Genomic DNA, 16,320 nt, shown 5'->3' on the forward strand with positions numbered 1-16,320 from the left:
GGTACCAAAGCAAATAAACAACAATAACAACAACAACAACAAAAACAAATTATTTAACGAATTGGATAGCCTTATGAATGTTAACATACTACTTAGAGGGGTTGGAGCGGTGGCTCAGTGGCAGAGCGCCTGTATATCATGTGCGAGGTATTGGGTTAGATACTTAGCCCCACATATAAATAAATAAAAGTCCACTGACAACTAATAATTATTTTTAAAAAATATTACTTTGAAATTTTTAGTGTAGATATGGCTTTTTCTTTTTTTCTTTTCCTTTTTTTTAGGTACTGGAAATTAAACCCTGGAACACTTTACCATTTAGCTGTATTCTCAGTCCTTTTTATTTTTTATTAGAGATAGGGTCTGAGCGTGTCCCAGTTTGGACAATATATGATCATTCTCATATAGTGGTAGAGCAGTGTGATACTCAGGTTTTCTTTCTATTGCCTTGGTGCTTTTACAGATAATCTTTTCTTGCTAATTCTCCACAAAGCAACTAATTGACTTTACATGTATATATTGAGAGAGAACAGTAAGAGAGATAAAGCAGCCCAGTATGGTGACACTTGCCTGTAATCCCAGCAATTTGGGAGGCTGAGGAGGAGGATTGCAAGTTCAAGGCCAGCCTCAACAATTTACCAAGCAACTTATTGAGACCCTGTCTCAAAATTTAAAGGAAAACAAAATAATTTAAAAAAAGGGTAAGGGGCTGGGGATGTGGCTCAAGCGGTAGCGTGCTCGCCTGGCATGCGTGCGGCCCGGGTTCAATCCTCAGCACCACATACAAACAAAGATGTTGTGCCTGCCGAAAAACTAAAAAAAAAATATTAAAAAAATTCTCTCTCACTCTCTCTCTCCACTCTCTCTTTAAAAAAAAAAAAAAAAAAAAAAAAAGGTAGGGATCTGGCTTAGTGGTTAAGCATTCCTGGGTTCAATTTCCGGTACTGGCAAGGGATGGGGGGAGAAGAGGACAAGAAGAGAGGGAGTAAGAGAGAAATATGGTAAAATGTTAATAATAGGAACCTGGTTGAAAGGTACACAAGAGTTCATTGCAATATTCTTGTAATACTTTTAAAGTCTGGAATTCTTTAAAAATAACAAGTTAAAAACGTAACACAAAGAAGGATGGATAGGAGTGTTATTGGTTTGATGCTACAGTTTTAAATAAAATGCTCAAGAAGGGACCTACTGAGAAAGTACCATTTGGACAAAGATTTAAGGGTGAGAAGAGGCTGAACCATGAGAAATGTGGGGAAAGAATGTTCTAGGGGGAGGGAGCAGCAAGCTCAAAAGACCTTGAAGGAGGAACCCATCATGTGTGTTGTAGGCCTTCTGGGACAGCAAGGTGGCCAATGCAGCTGGAAAGGAATGGGTGTGATAAGGAAATAAGATCAGAAAGATAAGACCGGGACAGATTCTTTAGTACTTACAGGTCATTGCAGAGACTTTGATCTTTACTGCTCCTAAGGAATGAACCATTATTGAAAAATTTAAATAGGGCTGGGGTTGTGGTTCAGTGAGTGGTAGAGTGCTCGCCTAGCATGTGCAAAGCCCTGAGTTCAATCCTCAGCACCACATAAAAATAAATAAAATAAAGATATTGTGTCCAATTACAACTAAAAAATAAACATTAAAAAATTTAAGCAGGGCTGGAGATGTGGCTCAAGCGGTAGCGCGCTCGCCTGGTGTTTGTGGGGCCTGGGTTCGATCCTCAGCACCACATACAGACAAAGATGTTGTGTCCGCCAAATACTAAAAAATAAATGTTAAAATTCTCTCTCCCTCTCTCTCCTTTCTCTCACTCTTTCTTTAAAAAAAAAAAAATTAAGCAGTGGAATTGTATGATCAGAATTATTTTTTTAAAGGATCATACTCTCCTGAGTTGCAGTTATACCAAAGTGGGGTAAAGAGAAACAGCAAGGCTAGTTAGAAGGCTACTATATTAATTCAAGCTAAGGTGATAGATAGTGACTTAGACCAGGCAGTTGTGGAGATGTTAAGTAGAAGTTAAAGTCTATTTTGGGGGGTCAGGGGGAGCTGGGTATTTAACTCAGGGACACTCAACCACTGAGCCACATCCCCAGCCCTGTTTTGTATTTTATTTACAGACAGGGTCTCATAAAGTTGCTTAGCACCCCGCTATTGCTCTGGCTGGCTTTGAATCTGTGATCCTCCTGCCTCAGCCTCCCAAGCCACTGGGATTACAGGCGTGTGCCACTGTGCCTGGACTGAAGTCTGTTTTTTTAACTTGTTATTTTTATTTTTTAAATTTTATTAACATTTTTTAGTTGTCAGTGGTCCTTTATTTTATTTATTTATATCTGATGCTGAAAATTGACACATGCTAGGCAAGCGTTCTGCCACAACCCCATCCTCGAAACTTGTTATTTTTAAATAATTTCATACTTTAAAAATATTGTAAGAATATTACAAAGCTTTCCTGTACACATCCAGAGTCTCCACTTATTAACATTTTCTTTGGTTTGTCTTTGTGTTCTATGACTGTTGTGGTTTAGATATGGTTTGAGTGTGTTCCTCAAATCTTCATTTGCTGGAAGGCTTGGTCCTCAGTGTGATGTTGAGAGTTAGTGGAATCTTTAAAAGGTGGGAAATAGTGGGAATTAATTAGGTCATTGGGGTATCACCCTTGGAATGTGTTAATACTGGTATCACAAAATGAACTACTTCTCTCCGTAGCAAGACTGGCCTGATCAAAACCTGATCCCTGAGTTCCTCTGGCTTCCTATCTCCCCCACACTTGCTCCCACCCTGAGATCCTTGTCCATGTTGTGGTGCAGCCAAGGTGACCCTCACTAGAGGTCAGATGGGACCACCCAATCTTAGACTTTAAAACCTTAAGCTCAGACTGGGGTTGTGGCTCAGCAGTAGAGCACTTGCCTAGCACATTCCAGGCCCTGGAATTCCTCAGCACCACAAACAAACAAATAAATAAATGAACAAATTGTGTCTAACTACAACTAAAATAAATAAATATTAAAAAAAAAACCAAACCCTTAAGCTCTTTAAGCTAAATAAATATTTTCTGTCTGGGCTTGGTAGTACACGCTTGTAATCCCTGCTACTCAGGAGACTGAGGCAGAAGGATTACAAATTCAAGGCTAGCCTGGGCAATATAGTGAAATGCTGTCTCAAAATTTAAAAAAGGCCTGAGGATGTAGCTCAGTGGTCAAGTATCCCTGAGTTGACTCTCTACTGTCATCCCTCCCCCCCTCCCCCCGCAAAAAAAAATTGTTTTAATTCATTACTCAACTTAAGATATTTTGTTATAGCAATAACAAGAAGGACTCAAACAATGACCCAGACATTTTTGAAGAGTAGTTTGTAGTAGTAGTTTGTAGAATATCCAAATGAACTTGTGTTAATTTGTGTTTGATGTTTCCCTGTTATAAAATTCAGGTTATGCCTTTTGGGGCAAATACCACATAAATGATGCTGTATTCTTCCTGCATTACTCTTAGAGCAACATAATATCAATAAATGACATTAACTTTTATTATTATTTGGTTAGGTTTCTCCACTCTAAAGCCAATGAGAATTTTATGGTAAAATAATTTGAGACACTGTAACTATCCTTTCCTCATTAAACTTTCTCTTACTAGCTTCAATATCCATTAGCAATTGATTATTGCTTATGTCATTTTTTATTGTAATGGTTACCAAACATTAATCTCTAATATAATTTCTACTACATTTATTAGTTGGCATTTGATCATAAAACAGAGCTTTTCTCCCCACCCCTTCTCTTCACTTACTTACCTATGTATTTATATCAGTATATATCATGGATTCCTGTTTTATTCAGTGTGTTATAATCCTGATATTCCTTTATTGTTATTTATTTTGACACTTGTCATAGATTTGGCCAGTAGGAACCCTTCAAGCTGGTGCCTATTTTCTTTTTTTTAAGACAGAGTCTCATGAATTTGCTGAAGCTGGCCTAAAACTTAAGATCCTCATGTCTCAGCCTTCTGAGTCGCTGGGATTGCAGATGTGAGCCATTGTACCCAGCTGGTTCCTGTATTCTTTTAATTTTTGGCAGGGTGTAGGGGTGAGGTACAGGATTGAACTCAACCACCTAACCACATCCCCAGCCCTATTTTGTATTTTATTTAGAGATAGGGTCTCACTGAGTTGCTTTTAATGCCTCACTTTTTTTGAGCTGGCTTTGAACTCGTGATCCCCTGCCTCAGCCTCTGGGTCCTCTAGGATTACTGGCATGCACCACCAAGCCTGGCTCCCTATTTTCTTTTGATATCACTGTTTGAATCCTTTATTTATTTTCTGATACAAATGGTTTCAAGCAGAGCTTGTACTTTCTCACCTGGCCTAAAGTAAGTTCACCAAGAATCCCTAGTCCCCCCATAGAAACCAAAATCTAGGTAATACAGGTGCTTTTTGATACTAGAATATCGTCACTTCTTGACCTTTTCAGTGGAAACATCTAGAAAATAGTTGTCTACACACATGTATATGCACATATGCTTTCATTTGCATATTTCCTGTATATAGATGTGTTTATATCAGGACTTCCAGTTATAATCCAATACCATAGATTTATTCTGATCTTCCTTTTCATGTTTGTAACTTTGAAAGTCTGTCTGTATTTCAAAAGTAGCATTAGTGAGATCAGCTGATATTGAGTTGAAAGAGAGGAGACTGGGATGACTCAAGATTTTTGGCTGGGCTGGGGATGTGGCTCAAGCGGTAGCCTGCTCGCCAGGCATGCATGCGGCCCAGGTTCGATCCTCAACACCACATACAAACAAAGATGTTATGTCCACCGATAACTAAAAAATAAATATTAAAATTCATTCTCTCTCTCTTTAAAGAAAAAAAAAACTGTTATCTTATTTGGGGCTGGGGTTGTGGCTCAGTGGTAGAGCGCTTGCCTAGCATGCATGAGACACTGGGTTTGAGTCTCAGCACCACATACAAATAAATAAAATAAAGATCCATCAAGAACTTAAAAAAAATTAAAACAAAAAAAGATTTTTGGCTGAAGCCACCAGAATAAAATTTACTGAAATGGAGAAGAATATAGGAGGAGACAGTTTGGAGGAAGAGATCAGAAAGTCATTTTTGAATATACTAACTGTGAGCTGTCTGGTGACATCCAAGAGAATACTATTGCGTGGGCAGTTGGATATTTGAATCTGTAGTAGTATATAAGCAAGATTCAGGATGGAAAATAAAGTATGTCAAGAAAACGAGTCAGATTTTCAGGGAAAAGATGATTGTATTTATTTATTAACCTTTTATTATGGAAGCAGCAAATATATATTATAGAAAATTTGAATACAAGTAAGTAAAAAGAAGAAAACTATAGGGCTGGAGTTGTGGCTCAGTGGTAGAGCACTTGCCTAGCACATATGAGACACTGGGTTCCATCCTCAGACCACATAAAAATAAGTAAATAAAATTAAGATATTGTGTTCACCTACAAGTAAAAAGAAAACTACATACATATATATCTCTTAGAGATCGGTGCTACAAATCTTAATTTCATTTCCTCTATGATAATTTTTCATATAAAGAAAGATACAGGGATAATTTTTTTCTAAAATGAGATCACTATAATGAACTGTTTTTTTGTTTTGTTTTGTTGACGTTTGTTTTTTGTGGCATTGAGTGAGTGTTTAACCCAGGAGCACTCTATTACTGAACTATACTCCACCCTAACCCCCTTTTAATTGAAACCCAAACTAAGTTGCTAAGACTGGCCTTGAACTTGTGGTCCTCCTGCCTCAACCTCCCAAGTTGCTGATATTACAAATGTGCAGCTGTGACCAGCTTAATTACTGTATTTTCTTTTTCAGTTGATGTTTTCATTTACATTTTATTAAATTTTCATTTTATCTAATCCCAGACCACATGTATAATTTCTTTAGTTGATCTAAAAAATGTAATTGAACAATCGGTTGAAACTCTAATTATATCTGAATACTTTATCCCTTAAATCTCTCTTAATGCGTCCAGCACGTTTTATGCCACTAATTTGTGAGTGAGTCTGGGCCAATTGTCCTGTAGAATATTTCACCTTCTGGACTTGTGTGGTTGCTTTCTTATGGTGTTATTAGCTTTTAAAGTTATTTCTAATGCTGAAATCAGTTGCTGGTTGTTTTGTTTTGGTATCAAGGATTGAACCCAGGGGCATTTAACCACTGAGCCACATCCCCAGGTCTCCTGAGCCACTGGAATTACAGGCATGCTTCACTGCACCCAGCTCAATTGCTGCTTTTTCTAAAAGTTTCTCCTCTATAAAAGCTTTTCATGACCTTCATATTCAACTTCTACTGGCCACAGAATAAACACTAAAATTTTTTAATTTGGTGCTAAAGTCTTACCAGAATTTATCATCTTTGTCTATTCCTTACTGTTATTCCGTGCAAATCTTCCTAGTGAGACAGAAATATAGATAGTTGTTAAGAGCATGGACTCTGGAGCCAGACCATTTGGATTTGAATCCCAGCTACACCATTTAATAGCTGTGCCTTTGGACATTTCACTCAATTCCGTCTATTAAAAAGAAATATTGAACTGGGGACATAGCTCAGATATAGACAAGTATTCTCACAGGCACATAGAACATGGGCTCAATCCCCAGCACCACAAAAAAAAAAAAAAAAGATAGAGAGAGAGAGAGAGAGAAATGTTAATAGTATCAACCTCAGAGTGTTACTGTGAGAATATCAGTTAACATTTGTGTCATCTTTAGAACAGTGCCAGGCATATAAAAGTAGTATATATGTAAGTATTTGTGAAATAAATTTAAAATTCCAGTCTAAGTCTCTATCTCCTCAGAGACGAAAGACACATTGTACAGTCCTGGTAAACACCTTTGCTTATGACTTGTTCTCTCTGGGATGCTCTTGCCCTTTCTTTCTGCCTATTAGACATTTCATTAGTATTAATTGGGTACTGATTCAGTTATTGAGGATAAGCAACTGATTTCAGCCTTACAAATAATTTTAAAAGCTCATAACACCATAAAAAAGTAACCATACAAATCCAGAAGGTGAAATATTCTACAGGACAATTGGCCCAGGCTCACTCACAAATAATGAAAAATAAATACAATACTGAATCAGTTATTGAGGATGTAGTAGTAAACACAACAGAATCCCAGCCTTAAGGAAGTTTCAAATCTAATGGAGATACAGACAAGTAATAGGTGTAAATCAGAATACACTAAAGGCATAGTCTTGTTGAGTCAGGGGATGCTTTATAGAAGATGTTCTATAAGCTGAGACCTGAAGAAAGAAAAAGAATTATGATTGTCGAAACAGTTAGCAAGACAAAGGATGGACAATGGAGTTTGGAGATGAGAACAAGGTGTATTTCACTATGATGGAGCTGTAAGGGGTGACTGCAGTTGAGGATCAGCAGGTAAGCAAGAAACAGGTTGCAAAAGGATTTGAAAAACAATAAAGATGGACCTTCTCATTTTCCCCTGCCTTTTAGGCGTCTTCTCAACTACCTTAGCTAGCTAACTTCTCTTATTCTTCCTTAATTTCTGTAGTGCTGTAATGTAGAAGATTTACATTGGGGAAAGTGGTAATCAAATAGTTTGTGATGTCTTTGGGGAGTTGTAGTGATTAAGTTGGGCAATCAGAATCTGACATGGATCAAATTTAAAATTTTGGATGTTTTCCTATGGATGACTAGAAATCATGAATAGTTATTCAGAATGGATTGTCATAGAAAAAGAAAATTCTGAGAGGGAAAGGGAAAGAGGTGAGGGAAATAGCAGGGTTTCTGGGAACTTTGAGTAATTCATTACATTAAAGAAGAAATTTTGAATTTGAAGAGGAAGCAGTGAGTTTGGAAGAGAAGACATAGATCCTGAAAGGAGGGTAAGGTATCCTGCTGTGTCCAGTGAGCAGTGGAGCTTACTGACAGATTTGATATGAGGAAGAATTGGTTAACGTTTGCTTTTTAGAAGATAAGTTTGACAATGATGTAGAAAATAAATTTGAGGGAATCAAGTGTTAGAGGTGAGATAACCTATAGGAAGCTGTTGTAGTACTGGTTTAGATCAAAATTGATGAAACTCATCAAAGAGCAGTCCTAGGAAGAAAAGGAGAAGAGGACCTGTATTTGAGAAATATTGGAAACGGCACCATGTAAAAAATAAATAAATAAAATAAAGATATATGTCCAACTACAACTAAAAAGTAAATATTAAAAAAGAAGAATGCTTATTTAAGATGGAAGAGATATGCATATAAATGTCAGAAGGAATACAATGTAAATATATAAATAGCATATAGCTTAAAATATAAGAAACTAGAAGTTAATGGAGTTATAAGGTTCCCAAGGAGAAAAGGGAGACTAGGAACAGTACATGGTAGACGGATTATATTTTAATAGGAGAAATGACACTTTGCACTAGGTAAGTTTATCTGGGTAAGTTTAAATATGGATTCACTATGCTTTGGCTTTCTGCAGTTTTAATTACTTTTGGTCAACCGCAGTCTAGAAATGTTAAATGGAAAATTCCAAAAATAAATAATGTGGGATGAACTTTCACATCGCACTGTTCCTTCCAGCCTGGGATGTGAATCATCCCTTTGTTCAGCATATCCATGCTGTGTTTACTACAAACATATTAGTCACTTAGTGGCTGTGTTGATTTGTGTGATCGCCTGTCTCAGTATTAACAGTCCTTGTGTTCAAGTATCCTTTATTTTACTTAATTATGGCCTCAAAATGCAAGAGTAATGAAGGGCCAGGGTTGTGGCTCAGTGGTAGAGCATGCATGAGGCACTGGGTTCGATGCCCGGCACCACACTAAAAAATAAAAATAAAAACAAAATAAAGGTATCGAGTCCATCTATATCTTAAAAAAATATTTTAAAAAATGCAAGAGTAATGATATTGGAAAGTTGGTATGCCAAAGAGATGCCATAAAGTACTTCCTTTAATCCCTGGAGTTCCAAGTTTTCAATTCTGTGAATCATGCAGTAACACAGGTACATGAAAAATAGGTTAATAGTTCAATTTCAGTTTTTATAGGTTTTCCACACATGGAGTGGTGGGACCAAATGAATTAAGTGAAAACATCTATCTATTTAATAAAGTGGAGGGGAAACCATGTTCTGAAGTTGCTGAGATCCACAGTATGGAATCTTCTGTGAAATTGTGAAAAAGTAGAAAAAAATTTGTGCTGAATTTTACTATCATACCCCAAAAGTTAGCTGCAAAAATTATGGTCATAATAGATGGTAAGTGCTTAGTTCAGATAGAGCAGGCACAGAGTTTGTTAATGTATGTGTAGGAAAAAGCATAGGTTCTGGGAATAGCTCAGTGGTGGAGCACTTGCCTAACATATACAAGGCCCTGGATTTATTCCCCAGCACCAAACACAGTATACTCAACAGACAGTCCCTAACTTAAGGTGATTTAACATAAAAATTTCCAACTTTACAGTGATGCAAAAGTGATACATGGTAGAAACTATACTTTATATTTTGAATTTTTATTTCTTCCTGTGCTAGCATTATGCTATACGATATTCTTGCAATACTGGGTGGCAGCAGCAAACTATAGCTTGCTAATGAAAGGTCATGTGATCATGAGGTAAACAGCTGATCCTCTATAGTGTACTGTGTCTAAACTATGCCATTAGGTTAGAAATGCATTTTCAACTTAAAATATTTTAAACATGTGATGTAGCCCCTTCATAAGTTAAGGATACCCATATATGAAATTTTTCTACTATTGGTTGTTTTCAGGGATCTTGGAATTCCTGTGGGAATGGGGGACTACTGTACATTTTTTGAGAGAAAATGATTCCCATCTAATTATTTCTGCTCTGCGAAATAGCATGTAAGGTCATCTCCTGAGAGCTAGAAGGGATATAGTAAGATAGGATTTGATGGGTGGTATAAATGTGAAATACCCCTTACTGCAAATGAAGAGAGGAGAGGATGCTAATTAATAATTAAGGACATGTGGAAGGATTCTAACAGGAAACAGTTGAAGAAGGAGACTATGAGTTTATATGGTTTCAATCTTCTTGGTATGATTTTTTATCAATAGAACTAAATGACAGATTAAAAGGTACAGTAAAGACATTCAATTAGATAAATCCAAATTTAGGATTTTATTGAGTATACATTTCAAGGCTAATTTAGGGGGAAAAGGAAAAGAAAATGAGGATTTGGGTGAAAGAACTGTTTAAATAATAGATCAAATTCACAGGAATTGATAAAGAATTGGGTACTAGAAAAGACTGAGGAGTTGGAGAAAATAAAAAAGTGAGATCTTGATGAAATTGAAGAAAAAATATAGTAGGAGTGGGAGAGTGTGGTCAGAAGGAAATTTAAAATATACAAGGGGTGGTTCTTAGAGGTCACTGAATTTGAGATAAGGAATCTGAGAAACTAGAAAAATGTGATGGATTATCCATATGAATTTTTAAATTCCCAGCGTACTATTGAAACTTGGGTGGCTTTGCTCAAGATTCTAGTTAATGAATTTAACTGGACCCAGTGGTGTATGCCCCTAGACCTTATCTTAAAAAAAAAAAAAAAAAAAAAAAAAAGAGAGAGAGAAAAAGATTTTGCCTTGTTAGGGTATGTACATAGATTCAAATTATTTCCCAGGACACTTACCTAGCAATGAAAGTAGAACTTACTTTCCAGTAGATGGTAGGACTTAGGTATGCCCAAGCAGTATTTGGATTAGTTGATGAAAAAATTCTCCGTATAGTAATGTTAAGCAATTTACACAATTACATTCTTTTTTTTTTTTATAATTTTTTTTTAAGAGAGAGAGAATTTTTTAATATTTATTTTTTAGTTCTCGGCGGATACAACATCTTTGTTTGTATATGGTGCTGAGGATCGAACCCGGGCCGCACACATGCCAGGCAAGCACGCTACCGCTTGAGCCACATCCCCAGCCCTACATTCTTTTTTTATTATGGGATTTTGTGGATTAAACCTACGGACATTCTACCACTGAGCCTTTGTTTTTTGTTTTTGTTTTTGTTTTGTTTTGTTTTGTTTTGTTTTTGAGACAGGATCTAAGATGCCTAGGCTGGCCTCAAACTTGTGATTCTCCTGTCTTAGTCACCTGAGTTGCTGGGATTACAGGCATGTGCCACTCTACCCAGCATAAGTCATATTCTGATTAGATATCAAAGGCCATGTTCTTTCCACTAACCTTTATATTGCTGCAACAGGTTGAGTGTATTCAATTTTGTTGTTTTTTTTTTTTTTTTTTTTTTTGTCTTCCCAAATATTTGGGAAAACAATTTTATCTTTAGCACCAGATGTGTACAAAGTGAAGAAGAAATCTACTTGAGTGCCTTAAGCAGAAACTTAACCGGTAGTCAAGATTCTTAGTACAAAAAGATTGATTAGATCATTTGTCAGTTTATTCATCCATCCTTTTATATCTGTGTAAAAAAGAAAAAAAAAACAGCTATTGTTTGAGAACACTATATTTGGAGTAAGTTTAAGTATAAAATGACTCATTTGGTTTTTATTGTCTCTTGTCATTTCTAGCTGCATATCCACACCGTTTGAATCTCTTTTACCTTGCCAATGATGTCATACAGAACTGTAAACGGAAAAATGCAATCATATTCCGTGAGTCGTTTGCTGATGTACTTCCTGAAGCAGCTGCTCTAGTGAAGTAAGTAAATTCTCATTACTCTTTGGGATCTAAGTTTAGAAAATATAGGATTTTAGTTTTCCTTTTCACCTAGTAACAAGAACCATAGTAGTTGCACATGCTTGAAGATCTGAAGATATTTGCCCAAATGGCTCATTGTACATTCCTGATAATTTACACATTTTTCTTCTAAAGAATTTTTTCCAGGGCTGGGATTGTAGAGCCCTCGACTAGCGCGAGTGGGACCGGGTTCCATCCTCAGCACCACATAAAAATAAAGGCATTGTGTTGTGTTCATCTACACCTAAAAAATAAATGTATTTAAAAAAAAGTTTTAAAAAGTTGATCTTTTCTGCCCTTGCTTGACCAAATGTATCTCCTGGTCATGCCTCTGACAATGCTTCTTTCTAACTTCTGCTTCTGTTTATTTGTTGTGGTGCTGGGGATTGAACACAGGGCCTTATGTGCACTAGCAGGTGCCATACCACTGTGCTAACCCCAGGCTTCCCCTCCTACTTTTTTTTTTTTCCTTAAACACATTTTATTTCTTCTTCCTATTTCTGAAATCTTGCCCTACCCCCATGAAATCTGTGTTTGTTTGTTTGTGTTATTGGTGATTGAACCCCAAGGGTATTTGACCACTGAACTACATTCCCAATTCCTTTGAAATATTTATTTATTTGTTTGTTTACTGAAGTACTAGGGATTGAAACCATTGGTGTTCTACCACCAAGCTACATACTAGCCCTTTTTAAATTTTTTGAGTCAGGGTCTCTCTTAAGATTCTCAAGCTGGCATCGAGCTTGTGATCTTCCTCCCCAGCCTCCCAAGTTGCTGGAATTACAGGTATACATTTCCTGTGTCCAGAAAAATCTGTGTAATTAAAGAGAAATGTAATTAAAGACAACTTATTTTCAACACCATATTGATTTATTTCATTCTTAGCAGAATTTGTATCTGGTATTTCCTACAGTGTATGCCTGTGAAAATAGTCAAAGAAGGAAGTACTCCATGCTCAAATTAGTTTGGAGAATGATCCATACTAACTTTCCTGTCTTGAAGATTGAGTGCACATTATTATATCGATAATTTCATTTCTTTGGGGATCTTCACAATGCTAATTTCAAAGCAGCATTTACTAAACTTTGATCATTCATGGGTCCTTTTTTGGGGAGGTATTTTAAACATCCATACATCTGAGGAATTCTGGTGGATGTGTGTGTGTGTGTGTGTGTGTGTGTGTGTGTGTTTTATATATATATTTATATTTATATATATTTATATATATTTATTTATATATATGTGTGTGTGTGTGTATATATATATATATATATATATATATATATATATATATATATATATATATAAAATATATGATCATTTTACCCTGTATTAATTGTGTTTTCTTTGTATTACGTCTGTATTTGAAAGTTGTGTTTTTGCTTTGGTACCAGGAATTGAACCCAGGATCTCCTAACCACTGAGCCATATCTCCAGCCCTTTTTATTTTTTTAGATAGGGCCCCACTAAGTTGCTTAAGCCTCACTAAGTTGCTGAGGCCGATTTCAAATTTGTGATCCTCCTGCCTCAGCCTCCCAAACCACTAGGATACAGGAATGCACCGCCGCGCCTGGCTAAGAAATACATTATTTTTTTTGGAGGGGGGATTGAACTCGGGCACTCAACCACTAAGCTATGTCCCCAGTTCTGTTTTGTATTTTATTTAGAGAGAGGGTCTCACTGAATTGTTTGACTCACTTTTTGCCAGGGCTGGCTTTGAACTCGTGATCTACTGCCTTAGGATTGCAGGTGTGCGCCCGGTCAAGAGATACATTCTTAACTACATATAAACACTTGGAACAAGGGCTGGGGTTGTGGCTCAGTGGTAGAGTGCTCACCTAGCATGCATGAGGCACTGGGTTCAATCTCAGCACTACATAAAAAAAATAAAATAAAGATATTGTGTCCCCCTAAAAATAAAAATAAATTAAAAAAACACGTTTGGAACAATTACAATAGCTAAATACTTCTTCAAATCACACATTTATTGGCAATGACCCATATATAGTATTAACACATTCCGAATTGGATGAACCTTGTTCCTTCTTTAGAGTAACTTGAAATGTCTACTTTAATATTGCAATAGGATTAATAAATATTTATACACACCTCAGAAGTACATAAAATAACATGTACCATTTGTTAAAAACTTCCTTTTTGTGGTACAGGGGATTGAACTCAGGGGCACTCTACTACTGAGCACATTCCCACCTCTGTTTTATGTTTTATTTAGAGACCGGGTCTCACTGAGTTGCTTAGCCTCTCAGCCTCTGGAGCCTCTGGATATTGAATACTTCTACTTGACCAAATAATATACAAAATTCTTTATCATTTAATTCTGAAAACAGCTTTATATAGTACGTACTACTATTATCTTCATTTTAAGGAAAAAGAAACTGGCTTAGAGAAGTTAAGTACCTTGCCTAAGCTCTCATAGTTGCCAGGAGTTAAGTAGCCAGAATTTCCCCTGAAGGCTGACAAGGGCTATTGTACTGATCAGTGCTGCTTCCTTATGTAATGTAAACCAGTGTAATTTTGAGTAAGAGACCAGTGTGCTAGATGATCTTTACCAAGAATTTCTGCCATAAATATCACTATAGTCTTTCTCCCTCCCTCTCTCTCTCTCTCTCTCTCTCTTTTTTTTTTTTTGGTACTAGGGATTGAACCCAGTAGCACTTAACCACTGAGTCACATCCCCAGTCCCCCACTTTTTATGTATTTTATCTAGAGGCAAAGTCTTGCTAAATTGTGGCTGGTTTTAAACTGACGATCTTCCCGCCTCAGCCTCTCAAGTCACTGGAGTATAGGTATGTGCCACAGCACCTGGCTTCACTGTAGTCTCTTGACAGTTTAGCCTCGTGTTTCATAGGCTTTTTGATTTCATGGCCTAGTTAAAACATTAATATAAGATTGTTGGGATGAAGATATAGCTCAGTGGTAGAGTACTTGCTTAGAATGTGCAGGGCCCTGGTTTTGATCCTGAACATTACACACACACAAAATAAATATTATATATATAAGATTGACAACTTGTCTTATTAATTATGTACAGATTTTTAAAATTTATTATTTGTTTGTTTATTTGTTTATTTATTGTGGTACTGGCAATTTAACTCAGGGGCACTTTCCCACTGAGCTACATTGCCAGCCCTTTTTACTTTTTATTTTGAAACAGGGTCTTCCTAAGTTGCTTAGGGCCTTGCTAAATTGCTGATACTGACCTAGAATTTATGCTCCTCCTGCCTCAGCCTCTCAAGTCACTGGGATTACAGGGATGCGCCACCGGACCTCCTATGAACATGTATTTTTAAAAGCAGCTGCTTCGGGTTTATAGTGTCAGATGCCTATAATGTCAGTTACTGGGGAGGCTGAGGCAGAAGTATCATAAGTTTAAGGCCAGCTTCTTCAACTTGGTGACACCCTGTCCCAAAATAAAAAATAAAAAGGGTTAGGGTTGGGGCTGGGGTTGGGGCTCAGCAGTAGAGCGCTTGCCTACCACATGCAAGGCCCTGGGTTCGATCTTCAGCACCACATAAAAAAAATAAAATAAAGATATTGTGATAAAAGGGGGGGGCTAGGATTGTAGCTCAATGGTAGAGTGCTTCTGGATTAAATCCGTAGTGCCACAACAAATAGATTTAATTAATTATCTTGCTGGCAAACAAGCTCATCTGATGAATGAAATTAAGCTGTGGGTAACCTGTTAGATACCTCAACATTTTGGCATTTATTTTATTCCTTTAATCTTTTTAATATGATACTTGGTTAAAAGTTGGTATAGGAGCCATATGCACTGGTGCACGGTTGTAATCCCAAAAAGCAGGAGGCTAAAGCATCATTGCAAGTTCTAGGCCAGCCTCAGCAATTTAGGGAGACCCTATCTCAAAATAAAAAGGGCTAGGGGCTGGGCATGGTGGCACACCTCTGTAATCCCAGCTGTTCAGGAGGCTGAGACAGAAGGATTGCAAATTCAAAGACATCCTCAGCAACTCAGCGAGATCTTAAGCAACTCTGTGAAAACCTGTCTCTAAATAAACTATTAAAAAAAGGACTAGGGGTGCTGGGGTTGTGAGTTAGTGGTTGAGTAGTTGCCTAGCATGTGTGAGGCACTAGGTTCTGTTGTCAGCACTGCATATAAAATAAAATAAATAAAGGTCCATCAACAATTGGAAAAAAAAGGGCTGGGGATGTTGCTCAAGGGGTAGCGCACTCGCCTGGCATGCTTGTGGCCCGGATTCGATCCTCAGCACCATATACAAAGATGTTGTGTCTGCCGAAAACTAAAAAATAAAAAAATACATAAAATTTTAAAAAAACAATTGAAAAAAAATATTTTTAAAAAGGGAGGCTATGCGGGGGTTCACACCTGTAATCCCAGTGGCTTGGGAGGCTGAGACAGGAGGATTGAGAATTCAAAGCCAGCCTCAGCAAGGGTGAAGCACTAAGCAGCTCAGTGAGATCCTGTCTCTAAATAAAATACAAAAATAGGTCTGGGGATATGGCTCAGTGGTCGAGTATACCTGGGTTCAATTCCTGGGACCAAGAAAAAAAAAAAAGAGGGGCTGGGGATGTAGCCCAGGGATAAATTGCCCCTGGGTTAAAATACAGTACCATCCC

General features: G+C 37.1%; 1 protein-coding gene across 6 annotated transcripts in view; it reads left to right on the forward strand.

Moving 5' to 3' along the window:
• Positions 1–16,320, forward strand: part of Rprd2 (regulation of nuclear pre-mRNA domain containing 2) — a 95,089-nt gene that overhangs the window by 36,527 nt on the left and 42,242 nt on the right. For all 6 annotated transcript variants that reach the window (XM_076861760.1, XM_076861761.1, XM_076861762.1 and 3 more), the window contains exon 2: positions 11,535–11,664. In XM_076861760.1, the coding sequence (XP_076717875.1) occupies positions 11,535–11,664 (130 nt within the window). The remainder of the gene's footprint in view (positions 1–11,534; positions 11,665–16,320) is intronic.

The sequence above is a fragment of the Callospermophilus lateralis genome, chromosome 7 (genome assembly GCF_048772815.1).
Source record: "Callospermophilus lateralis isolate mCalLat2 chromosome 7, mCalLat2.hap1, whole genome shotgun sequence".
NCBI classification, from domain to species: Eukaryota; Metazoa; Chordata; class Mammalia; order Rodentia; family Sciuridae; genus Callospermophilus; species Callospermophilus lateralis.